Source organism: Echiichthys vipera (genome assembly GCF_963691815.1).
Source record: "Echiichthys vipera genome assembly, chromosome: 2".
Classification (NCBI taxonomy): Eukaryota; Metazoa; Chordata; class Actinopteri; order Perciformes; family Trachinidae; genus Echiichthys; species Echiichthys vipera.
In genome coordinates, this window is record NC_139827.1 from 11155907 (window position 1) to 11168720 (window position 12814).

The following is a 12814-nucleotide window of genomic DNA, read 5'->3' on the forward strand; positions in this document are numbered from 1 at the left end:
GCATGCGTACTTCCGAAAAACAGAGTGGAGAATTTCCACTTCAAAATGAGGAAATTTTCAGGCTGAACTTTGAGCGATGTCATGACGCTGCATGACGACATAGCAGCAGCCATCTCGGCTCTCTCCCCGCTGTCAACTCTGCAGGCAGCTTTTCCATTCAAGCAGGGGTAAAAGGAAAACCCTGGGCCTATTGCCACATTGGCCCTAGTTTAACTTAAACATTTTCTCAACATCCTTCTCTTTACTCTTTTTACCTGGCTGGAGGACAAACCATCAGTGGAAATGTTGCAGCTGACTTACCAGAAATGAGACAATTCCCAGTATGGGGCCATGTCTAAGAACAGGATACATTAAATTGCCATCCCATAATGACAGATTATGTCTGGACTAAAGTCTTAGGTAACAGGCGTGTAATTTCTCAATAATTTCACAACAGTTTTTTGTTGTTGCCAATTTTCATATAGTTATCATATAGTGAGAGACAGACAGGGGAGAGAGAGACATGTCCATCAATGGTCTTCCGGACGGAAAAAACAATTACACAACAAGTACACTGCAGTTTTATTCACAGGAACAGTTTTTGATTTCTTGCTGAGAGTTATGTGGGGAGTAATACCACTTGCCCATCTCCCTGCCCAATATAACTACAGCTAGCAACGAGTTAGCTTAGCTCAAAACAACTGCAAACAGGGAAATGGCTAGCTTTCCCCAGTTCAAAGTAAAAATATTATACTTATATACTGTAACATGTACAAATTTGAAGTGTAAAAATGACATGTTTTGGTTTTATGGGGTGTTGGGAGACTATTTCTCCACAGTGACTTCTTTAAGGATATATATATATATATATATATATATATATATATAATTAGTATTATATATGTCATCTGTTGGGTGCTTTTCTTTTTTTTAAAATTTGAACTGGGGAAAGCTTGCCATTTCCCTGTTTGCAGTTGTTTGATATATATACGTACAAATATATACATATATATATATATATATATGTATATATAATGACACGTGTTAATTAGTGTCTTTTTTAAGGATATATATATATATATGCCATATTAAATGACACGTGTTAGTGTGCTTTTTTTTAAATAGGCTACTGGATTCGGATCAATACGGCATTCATCTGGTCTGTTATTTCTGTATAACAGGCTGTTGTTCTAGACGCAGTTCTGGAGCTGGATTCGTGAGGACCACATCCACTAATCCACAGAAAGAATTCTGGTAAATTTAATGTCAGCTGTGGCAAAAAACGTTAGCTTGCCATTGCAATCAATATTTTGAGTCAAATAACAAGTGGGATAATGTAGACTGAGCCCGTCATTATTGCTAATTAAACCACACCTTGTCAGGGCTCCATTCACAATAATGACCAGCTCGCTCACATTATCCCTCACTTGGAGGTCTTGGTAGGCACATTTTTTATTTATCTTTAACCTTTGGACAGAGCTTGAGTAACATCAACTCCTGTTCAGTCTTTGCAAAGTTTGCAATGATACATGAATAAATATCTACTCAGGTTTGAATTGAGCTTTTTTCCAGGGAATTTTCAATGTGTATGTTTATTTTATTCTTTTAAAAATCTAACGTTTTACCATATATTACTTAATAAATAACAGAGACACATATTTCAGACATGCTATAAATTTTAATAGACATATTGATATTTCTGTAGAGAAACCAAGTTATCCCTAGTTTTATTTACAATACAGGAATAAAAAAATTACACATACAGTACAATGGTAAAAACAACATAGAAGAACTTAAATAATTATTTTATTTGTGTAACTACTTAAATAATGAAAATGGTTATTCTATTCACACCACGCCATCTCAGCAGCTACAATGCAACTTTCACATTAAGTGCTAAAAAAATTATAGTTTTCCATTTTACAGCATGAATTCCATTTTGACCAGGTAGAGTTGATTTATTTCAGCAAACACAAGCGAGGCGGGAGATGAAGAACAAATACATATTTTTGACACTGAACTTCAATTAACCATGATATTTGGAAACTTGTATTTCAAAATAAAAGGTGGGGAGAAAGCAAAACTGCCTGTCTGCCTTTAAGACTCTTTATGGAATTTAAATGACTTCAGATCAAATGTCAAGCTCTTAATAAGATAGTTTAAGCATGCATGCATGTCTGCTGCATCTGTAGGAACTTCTATCTGGCATTTCAAAAGACACAACACATTAATGTGGCTCCAGACAATCCTCAGTCTGTGTTCATTAGGGTGAAATGTTCAATCGACATTATCTCCATTAGACGGGTTAATCTTAAATCTGCTCTCTACAGATAAGATCTGCCTCTGACTGTAAACTGCTTCCACGGTGACTCGGTGGCCCGACGAGACGTTTGATCATCTCACAACTGAGACACACTTCTGACAGTGGTAATGAAACCACATAAGAATTAGATGGACTCCAACTGCTCCAAAATTATTCTCTGCAGGTACGGACATGCATTACCTTTACAGTGGGTTGGGAGAGTAGAAAAAATACTTGTCATCACGTGTCTTTCTTAACAGAGGAAAAAGCTGCATATGTATAAGTACAAGAACATGAAATGACATGAACTGACAAGCTTAGTGTAAAACTGCTTTCTATAAACACCATTCTCTCCCATATATTATTACGCTTAAAAAAATAAACCCTCCTCTATGATAACAATTATAATGCTATAGTTTTTTTTTTTGTTTTTTTTTGCAATGCTAAGTAGTAAGCTCTATTGGAAATATACATCACTTTCTCTTTTCTTTGTAGTTTTGAGTTCGGGTTCAGTTTCAGTGTGTGACGCAATGAAAAGAGTTTGTTAAACCATACCTGTGATAGTGTGGTGTGTACCGTATGTGTGAATGTTAAACTACTCTCATTGCGCTTTTAATACATGTTCAAATTCATTTTGAATAATAAAGTGAATGAAACAAAACATGAATACAGTGCATGGGAGCCAAAAACTCCGTTCAGATTGTATGAAACTGGCTTTGACAAAATGTTCTCACTCAGTCGTTTCTATTTCTCTGTGGGTAACAGTCCTCTGTCGTAGATCCATTCTGTACATTGATAGCAAGTGAGTGTTGCAAAACAGAGTATACACACCGTATACTGTTATAGCTTTTTATGACAATGTGCCCACAAACTAAATACAACATCATAAGTGAGACAACATGGTTCATCTCTCTTGTATTAGTGCCGCTAGAGTTTTATAGTACAAAGCACTGCGGGCGCTATGTGACCCATGACTCTCATTGACTTCAGGTGCAGAGTGTTCCTTCAAAGTCTGTGTATGTAGACATTTGTTTCGTGAGCAAAATTTGGATCTTGAGCCATGGCACTCCTTACAATTTTGAATCCTTAAAGAACCCCTGATCAATCAACTGTCTAGGCTGAAAATGCCTCAGACTCCATTTTTTAGGGTAAGGCAACAGATAGCCCCTGAAAAGATCCAAAGTCTTGGGTTAAAATGGTCTGTTCCTGTGGAGTTCCTGTTCCTGTGGAATCAGCCGTGTGTGAGCGTTTTCTTAACGAGAGAGGAAATGTCTTAGTGGAACTTCCTTAACTTGGCCATGCTTATCAATCATCTCCTCTGCTGTCTGCAGGTCTCTCCGAAGTGTGAACACGGCTTGGATGCCAGGCCTGGTGCTCAAGAGCAAGTAGCTTATAGGCGAAAGAGGAAGAGTTTGGTATGGTGATGAGGATGAAAAGCACTCTGACAGGGATCCTGGTTGTAGTTGTATTTGTGTGTGTGTGTGCGTGTGTGTGTGTGTGTGTGTGTGTGTGTGTGTGTGTGTGTGTGTTTACATGCCTGTGTTGGTATGAGGGTGATTAAGAGGCCATATTAAGGACACCTCGTTAGAGTCTGCTGGTGGTGGTAGGTAGATTTGTGTCAACTTGAGGATGACAGTGGGGAGCAGCCCCCCTCTGCGCACCCCTATACGATATAGCTGGTCAGGTCTAGGAGGTACGAGGTCATGTCGATGATGTGGTCCAGTATGCCGTCTTTCTCCTGGTCATTGGGCATGCCTCGCTCACTCTTCTCACACTGGGCCCCAGAGTAGCCGTTCTTACACAGGCACTTGTTGGGCTCCATACACACTCCTCCGTTGCGGCAGGCTGGTTCACACTTGGCTACAGCCACAGAGAGAGCAGAGCGGTCAAAGATCAATTAAGAAAAGAAGAAACAGATGCCGGTCTTCTGTAACATTCGGAACATAAGTCAAAAGAGAAAAGTATGGCAGGCCCACTGTGCATGTTGTGCATTAATAAACCTCATTTACACATCTGAAAAGGAACAACACATGCATGTTTGTCCAGATGATACTACTCTGAAAGCAGCAGATGCAAATCTACAGTACTTAAAGGCACTCACCAACTCGGCAGAAGGGTCCCTCCCAGCCGGGGCTGCAGCAGCACTTGCCAGTAGGAGTGCAGTGACCGTTCTTACAGTGTCTGGAACAAGCTGTCATCAGCAGCTCTGGAGGCTCCACCTGACGCTGGCACTCTTTCGGGGCATGAGGCCTGCAACAGTTGTTTGAAGGAGGGAAAGTCAATAGGTGGGGGACACAAGGGTCACATGGCTTACAGAAAGCAGAACTGGGAATCCATTTTATAATATCACTTAATGCCTTTCAATGAAGTCACACTCTGATAGAGTAATTATACTAGACAATTGTGACACAATAGCAAGCCTACAATTCAGGTAAATACAGCCATTTTAGGATGTTGTATGAACACAAAAATTCGATTCAGTTTGTAGTCGTTGCCAAGGACTGAGAACATTTTCTGCCAAAACCCTAGTTCAAACCAGGGACCTTCTTCAGTTTAACTCTCCCAGCTGATGTATTTCAGCTTAAACATACACATCAAACAGTGGTGACATAATATCAGAATCCTGAAAATACTTAAATCAGTAATTCACAAGTCCTAAAATACTGTTGGTTATCATTCTAGCCATTATATGATGTGCTCTGTATTTAGATCAGGTTAAACTAATAACTAGGTTAATTGGATCTTGAGTAATGTCACTCTGTACAATTTTAAATCCTTAAAGAACAATCAACTGTCTCTGAAATGCCTTAAACTTTTTGGTGCATCTAATAATGACGACTTTACTGTAAAGAGCCGTGTATAGGTGAGTTATACTTGAACTCCATGTTTGGAAGATTTGATGTTATGAAACATGATATATGTTATTTAAAGTTTCCCCACTTTGTCAGACTTGAGGCCGGTTACACCACACTGAGGAGAGATTAGCAGAATTGTTATGTCAAAAACAGAAATGCCTTTTCCAGTGTCCACAGGTTGTTTGACTGGACTTGGATGGCTTCCTTCTTCTTATGTCTGCTTTAAGGCACACTACAGTAAAGGAGACTGTTAAGAAAAGCCACTAAGCCAGCAAGGTTCATACGCCTTTTCCAGGGTCTAATTCAAGCACTTTTAAGGTCCATTTTCAAGCTTTTCCAGCACCTTACAATCGGTAAAATAACATTTTTCTATGAATACATACATACTGAAAAAAATGATTTCACATTTTTCATTTCAGGCTCTGACTTATTGTATTTCTGCTCTATAGCTATTTGTTGTGAAAGAAATGCAGATACAATTTCAAGCATTTTTAAGTACAAGTACAAACCTTGAAATCACAACATTTTCAGGGATTTCAAGCACCCGTACGAACCCTGAGTGAGAAGTTACACCCACCAACACACATCCAGTTTCCACAAAGTTTCGGGCAAAACTTCTTCTCTCTCTTTTTTATAATTTAATAGCCCAACAAGGAGCAGGAACTTGGCAAAAAGCCTTATTGGCTGAGGTACACAGGGTAAGACTGCTATGATTTGATCTCATATGATAGGCAGCTTTTGTTATGTAACCGCAGTGGGATAGCACTTTTAAGGCATAGGTTTTAAACACCTGTACAAAAATGTACATACAGGCTCTGTACTGTATATACATTTTCCAATGATTTGTCACTGATGTATTGCAGCTCTTCTGTATATTATCAATTCTTTCAATTGTGAATCTACTGTCTTGATGGATGGATGGATTTAAACTGTACAGCAGGTTCAATACCCATGTCAATTGTTTTGACTTGGTTTTCCTTAAATTCTCCATACTTGAAGAACAAAACAACACCTAGGGTTTTGTTCCTGCAGATAGAAACATGATTTAGAAAATGCAGACACACAATCGCAAACATCTACACGCCATGTGTAAAGTCTCAACACCAAAGAGACATACTGTGATCATTCGATATCAAGACAAACATCCAGACACGCACATGAGCAAATGGGCTGAAACCGGAATATTTCATATCACGCCCTACAAATCTGGAAATAATACAGCGGCCGCGTAATCAAGTTCAAATGTGAAAGGCCTGGTTCTTAGTTGCCCGCACACTCACATATTTGTCTGTGTGTGTTTGTAAAAAAAAGAGAGGGAGGACTATGGATGTGTAAAGAGTTCTGTTGTACTGAGGTAAAAGGCTGAGGAGGCAACACAGTTTGCTGGACACTTTTACACACAGGCTTGATAACTGGACTCCTATAGACTGATGTTGAAAGGAGAGCTGAAGAGTATTAGTAGTGAGCTCAATGTGTGTGTGTGTGTGTGTGTGTGTGTGTATGTGTGTGTGTGTGTGTGTGTGTGTGTGTGTGTGTGTGTGTGTGTGTGTGTGTGTGTGTGTGTGTGTGTGTCTGTGTATAATTATAGTCCAATGGAGGACAGGCTTCATCAGTCATAGCTGGAGAGCACATAGTCAATCAGCAGTGGGAACCAAAACTAGTGGAGTTTAGACCCTAAAACCATGGTGATAATTGTGTATACTAAATCTGAAATCAGCAATGTTTTAAGTTTACTGTATTATTTACATGTAGCGAACTGTGCAACCAATCTTAAGTGCTCTCAGTATTCTGCTGTGGGGAAAATTTGATTGGTTAAGTCTCACCTGTTCTGACCTTCAGTAGTTGTGTAAATATAGTATTTGTTTTACCTATTATACGGTGACTGATGTGTGCTAGAAGACGTATTACAGCTTAACATAGAAATCTGTCAGTTATTGGATAAATTACTGTAACTTTGCTGTTGTGTGGTGACAAATGTATTTATTTAACTGTGTAAGTGTTCACTTCCTCGTTTGAAAAATGTGTTGCAAATGTACTGACAGACACACTGACTGATGGCAGTGCTCAGTGACAATACTGTGACCGTGTGTGTGTGTGTGTGTGTGTGTGTGTGTGTGTGTGTGTGTGTGTGTTAAAGTCGCTTTAAATTTGGAGGATGGAGGGCGAGGGGGTTGATTCCCATGCTCCCATCAGCACCCAACTCCAGACTCCATCCGTGCTGGCTTTTGTTGTTGCAGGCTGCATGCAGTTAAAAAAAGAGCGAAGGAGGGAAGCAAACAGAAAGAGAGGGAGAAGGAGAAAGAGTAAGAGTCCCTGGAGGATTGGGGGGTCTGCAGCTAACACTGTTAATAGCAGGCAGGGGTCAGCAGCGCTACTAAACAGTCTGTACGACTGCCAGGGTGGCTGTGAAAACAGCACCTGCTGGTAGCGCCACTTGACAAAGGCAGCTGGGTCAACAGCCACTGTGGGAATTTATCAACTTTGGGAGGGGTGGTGTATGTGTGAAAGCGAGGGAGTGGGAGAAGGGCGTCAGTGCTCACACATTAGGTAGCTACATGGACAGGGAGAGAGATGATGACGACAATGACGAAAATCCGAAATGAATCGCAGATTATGTCATAATTAATATGAAAATAGAGTGGAGAGTGAAAAAGGCATACTAGTTCAGGAATGGCCGCAAAGACAAGGCAGAAATCCTGTAAGATAAAGCCAGGTTAAGACTGTCATTTTATGCTAAAAACTGCCCTCACATCAGGGGAAGCTAAACATTAACATATCTTAACACTGACATCCATTCAGGTCTGCGCCATCAGAGCAGTGTGGATGCTCAGTCTCAGATTTGTTCTTGATCTGTTTGATTATAGTGTGTGTGTGTGTGTGTGTGTGTGTGTGTGTGTGTGTGTGTGTGTGTGTGTGTGTGTGTGTGTGTGTGTGTGTGTGTGTGTGTGTGTGTGTGTGTGTGTGTGTGTGTGTGTGTGTGTGTGTGTTTAGCTTGTTGGCTCGCAGGGCCTGTTTGATTGACATGAGGTATATGTGAGAAAAGGGCTGTGGAGTGGTGTACATTGTGCGCCCTAACAATGGCTTAATCAAACGGCCCAGTGTGGTCTCTTTTGCTGTTTTGTCATCTGACTCCATTGTTTGGGGGGTTCTTTTGTAGCTTCATTCCTTGTTTTAATTGTGCAAGAAATTTACTGTGTATTGTAGGAGCCAGGGCTATTCAGTGGGACTGGCAAGCAGCTTTGTCAAGGGGAGGACCACAGCAGAGATGTAGGAAGATTTAGGAGGGATAGGAAAATAAAGAAAAGGCTTTTTTTCTGCAGCGTGCTGGGAGCTAGCGTACCACACGCTCACACAGGCTCACAGATGTGAATGTTCGCGTGTACGCACCACCCACACAGTTTATATCTGTACACACAAAAAGGCACAGAGAGGCACACATACAGATAAATATATCCGCAAACGAGCACCCGCTGTCTCCTTCCCCTGTACATCCAGTGATTTGTGACTTCCATGGCTAATGCAGTTCATAAAGGAGGTCCCAGGACCCCATTCGAAGTTCACTGTGTCTTTTTAAGGTCTCTGCTCACTGTAATTCAATCAGTCCAGCCTGCAGCTGACAAAACCTGAAAGTGTGAAAAGTCTTTCATAATACTGATTTCCCTTCTTCTTTGTGGAGAGGGGCTGTAACAAATAGAAAGGCAAATTGCATTTTACACCAGAATTCAGCAGGAGGTCTGGCTCTGTAATGTGTGTTACAATTAAACTAGGACCAACTGTAAGAACAAGGCTGAGTCTGTCCAACTGCATGGATGGAGTGCAACATGTGCCTTTTGGATTATGACATGATAAACATGTAACTTCGCTATATGATTCCCATGATGTATTGTATATACACAGAGGGGCTCAAACAAATCCTTGTTTTGTACTGTATCATAATATCTTTTGTCTGTTAGTTTGTTTCTTTTCTAAAAAAAAAAAAACAGGTCTTTCTAGCATTATTTGTTCCTTGCATAAATATAATGCTCATGCTGTATAAATACTTATAGTATCGTATGCAGACTCAAGGGGAATGAAAAGTAGCCAAACTTGCCCATGAATACCTACCCATGGTATACGTGTAGAGTAAACAACATTCAAACTGAAGTCACAGTTAGGTTAAGGGCTACTACTTCGCCCAATCTATGTAGTTAATAAAAGCAAAATAAAATAGGAAAACAACATTAAAAACCTTCAGTATTCTATTTTGTCTCAATCAGACATGATATTATTTACATATTATACTCTATACTATTAGACTTTTTTATCTCTTATGTAAAGTACATTGAATTATTTTGTCTAAAGTGCTATACAAATAAACTTGTCTTGCCTTAAATAAAATATACGTGCACAGAAATCCATTTTTAACCTTTGGGAACAATATATGGTGAAGTGAATCCAAAATCAAGGTCCGCTTACTTCTGATTCAGAGCTTTCAATTGCATCTTACAGTCACCATAAATAAACTATATATGATCGGAAATATTTCTATCCAACTGCTGTACCACAAACAAGCCCTGTCTTGCTCTCTCTCTCTTTCTCTCACTTCATACAGCCTCACACCACACACATTAAGCATGTTTCAAAATGCATGGTGGCCTATTTATTATTGGAGGGGCACTCCAACTGACAAACAAATACCTAAAAATGAAGTCATCTGGCCAGGACATGTTTACACAAACACTGCTGAGGGATTTTATGGCTGATGTTTCCCTGTAAGCCTTTGCCGCCCTCCCTAGCAATTCCTCATTTCCCCTCTATGTTCCCAAACACACAGTTGATCACAACACAGGGCTAGATGCTATACTGGACCACAAAAACCACCATACTCTCAAACAAACCCCTTTATGAGAGGGCTTTAGAGTCCAGATGTCCTTGCAGTATGGAAAAGAAAAAAGGGGAGGACCACCAGACTTGATAACGCGCTGAGGTCAGACACGTTAGCTACCCCATTTACTGTCACCCTGTCACCCCTCTCCATCCTCCCTGTAACAAGATCATAATAACGAAGCCAGAGTGTATTAGGAGTCAAGACTCCAACACCACAGGGTACGCACAGACTAAACAAGTCCACTTGATGGTGGAAAGAAGTGTTCTTTGGGAGAAATGCGTCCAGCAGCCATGCCAGAAAACATAAATATGGAGCGAGCCACAAGGGCCTCTTTGAAACATCTGTGGTGTAATTAATTGTGCTAATGCCTGGGTGGCACTGTCGTCACCCAGGAATAATCAGTTGCGGATATGTTTCTATTGTGATTCTGAGGCATGCAAACTCTCTCACTGAGTCTGCTTCTCTTCCTTTATCTGCCTTTCTTAATCAAATCAGACCTAGCCTAAAGAAATAATATTCATTTGGTACTTTTCTTGTGCATTCAGTACGTTTAAAGTTGGACAAGTCCCACTTTCTGACCTGAGCAGACGGCCCTAACCCTGGAGGATCTCACTCATTCAACTTCCTGCAAAAGTACCGATAAGAAGATAGGAAGAAACATTTTGGGGTTCAGCTTGAAATTTACTATGCAGTTGGTTTGAATTACAAAGTCTGCTTATGTTTGCAGTGTTTTCCTTACTGCCAGGGTAATATATCAGACACAAATGCTTATACATCCCTTGTGTATCATGTGGGATGAATTCATGCCCTGTATGCATATTTTCTCATCTTGAGTGACAAAATGTCTTTCACATGTACTTTGCACAAATAGTTTATAGATCCATCACAATCAGAATGATTTCTTATACTGTGATGCATATGGTAAGGATTATGATACAGTGACAAACACACATTTGAATTATGTTGCACTTGCGTGCATGTTCCCCACATACTCTAGTTATTTAACATCAGTTAATTAAGCATTACACCGGGCTGCTCAAAATCAAGTTGAAGTGTTTGTGTGCTAATCACAGTGATTTGTTGAGTGTGTATGCAGGGGGCATGTATTGGCAGTGAGGGCTTGAGAGTGAGGACTTGGTGGAGAAAATCAAACATCACAATATTTTTGGCCAAATACCTCAATATAGATATTGCAATAATATTGTAGGGTTGACTATTGAATCAATGAGATTTTGGATAATTAATCATCAGTAATGTAAATACAATGACTAAGTGAGTAAGAAAACACTAATTTCATGTTACCATATCCAAAATCTAGGACGATATCTAGCCTCATATCACAACATCGATATAATATCATTATAGACGGAGACCTAAGGAGGAAAATGAGCGTTAAAAAAACGTCACTGCAGTGAAATGTGATTAACTATAGATCCATGGTTTCACGAGGGCCAGTTGCATGTGTCTTGTATGATATACTGTATGTGGTTATCATATTAGTCTCACCATAAAACAAAACCAGCATGGAATTAGGGATGGTGGGCAGGTTCGCTGGAGTCTCATTAGATGGCATGAGGAATCACTTACTTACTGAACTAGGATCCAACTGTAACCCACCCCAGTTTACAAACACATGATGGTTGAAAGAATATGGTTCACTCAAAGCCCCTTTGCAAATGTGAAACAAACCACCCCCGAAGGAAAAGCAAATATACTTCATGATTGTACCTTTTAGGGTCCACCAGCTTGTAGAGTTTCCCACTGTGTGACTGTGCCATGCTTTTACTGCTTGCCAGTATGTAGACTTCACCTGCAAAACAGGAAAAGTCACATGGAAATAGGCCATTAGTACTGTTTTTATTACATATTTAAATGTTATTAAGATATAACATATATATACAATCTATGCAATACCTGTGCCAAAATGAGGAGAGGGGACAAAAGGGGGGAAGTAGAGACAAGAGGACATGAGGATAATGAGTGTAGCTTCTGCATTGCTGCACTTGCCAAAGGACTCAAAGAAAAAGTTTAATGGGACAATTGGATACTCATGACTGGGAACTAGGCGGATAATTTAATGAGGAACAAGCCCGCAAGAATATTCCATAAGGGGACAAATTGTAAACATGTGTCTGGGCCTATACTTTGCACCACTTGCAAATCATGATCAAATGCAGGAATCTTTAAATACCTCTTCAAATTGTTACTCCAACACGTGGCAAGAACTGTGATCAAACATGTCTGATTGGTCCACATCACGAGTTCATGTTAATCACAAACACCAGAGCTGACAGTTAATAATTGTGTGAGTGTCTGTTGTGGGTCCAGCTGGTAAAAATGTTCTGTATCATATTAGTCCGCTGACCTCAGCTCACCCTACCTTATCTTAATGCTGCAGTAGCCCCAGGTAAACAGTAACACATCGCTCTGCTCATGCCAAACATCGCCTTGTAGGTGGCCCAATATGCAGCTCATAAGTGGGTCTTCAGAGTTTCATTGCTATTTTATGGAAATTACCATTAATCCAAAAGGAAGTGTGCGCTGTTTAATATCCTGTTGGGAATGTGCTATATAGGTAGAGTAAGAGAGGTATTAGTTCCCTGTAGTTTTGAGTGTAACTCCTTCTTAGCTAGGTGTTGCAATTTTTCCAGATTTTGAATTGTGTTCTTATGCACCCCACATCTTTCACATAAACAATTAGAAAATGATTCACCATGACATTAACATATGCATCATTGATAAATACACAACAAAAAGACTCAAAACCATTATTATCCTTTTGACATGTGAAGCCAACAGGCTTTCAAGGAT

The 12814-nt window shown here is 39.9% G+C and overlaps 1 protein-coding gene across 1 annotated transcript in view; it reads right to left on the reverse strand.

Annotated features, from left to right (window-relative positions):
- Nucleotides 1-1756: 1756 nt before the first annotated feature.
- The window catches only part of hhip (hedgehog interacting protein), a gene marked incomplete at its 5' end in the record, with an annotated part of 33241 nt that continues 22183 nt past the window's right edge, over nt 1757-12814 (reverse strand). The window contains 3 exons of the mRNA XM_083923760.1: nt 1757-4141; nt 4383-4531; nt 11732-11813. Of these exons, the coding sequence (XP_083779886.1) occupies nt 3945-4141; nt 4383-4531; nt 11732-11813 (428 nt within the window). The 3' untranslated portion in view covers nt 1757-3944. The remainder of the gene's footprint in view (nt 4142-4382; nt 4532-11731; nt 11814-12814) is intronic.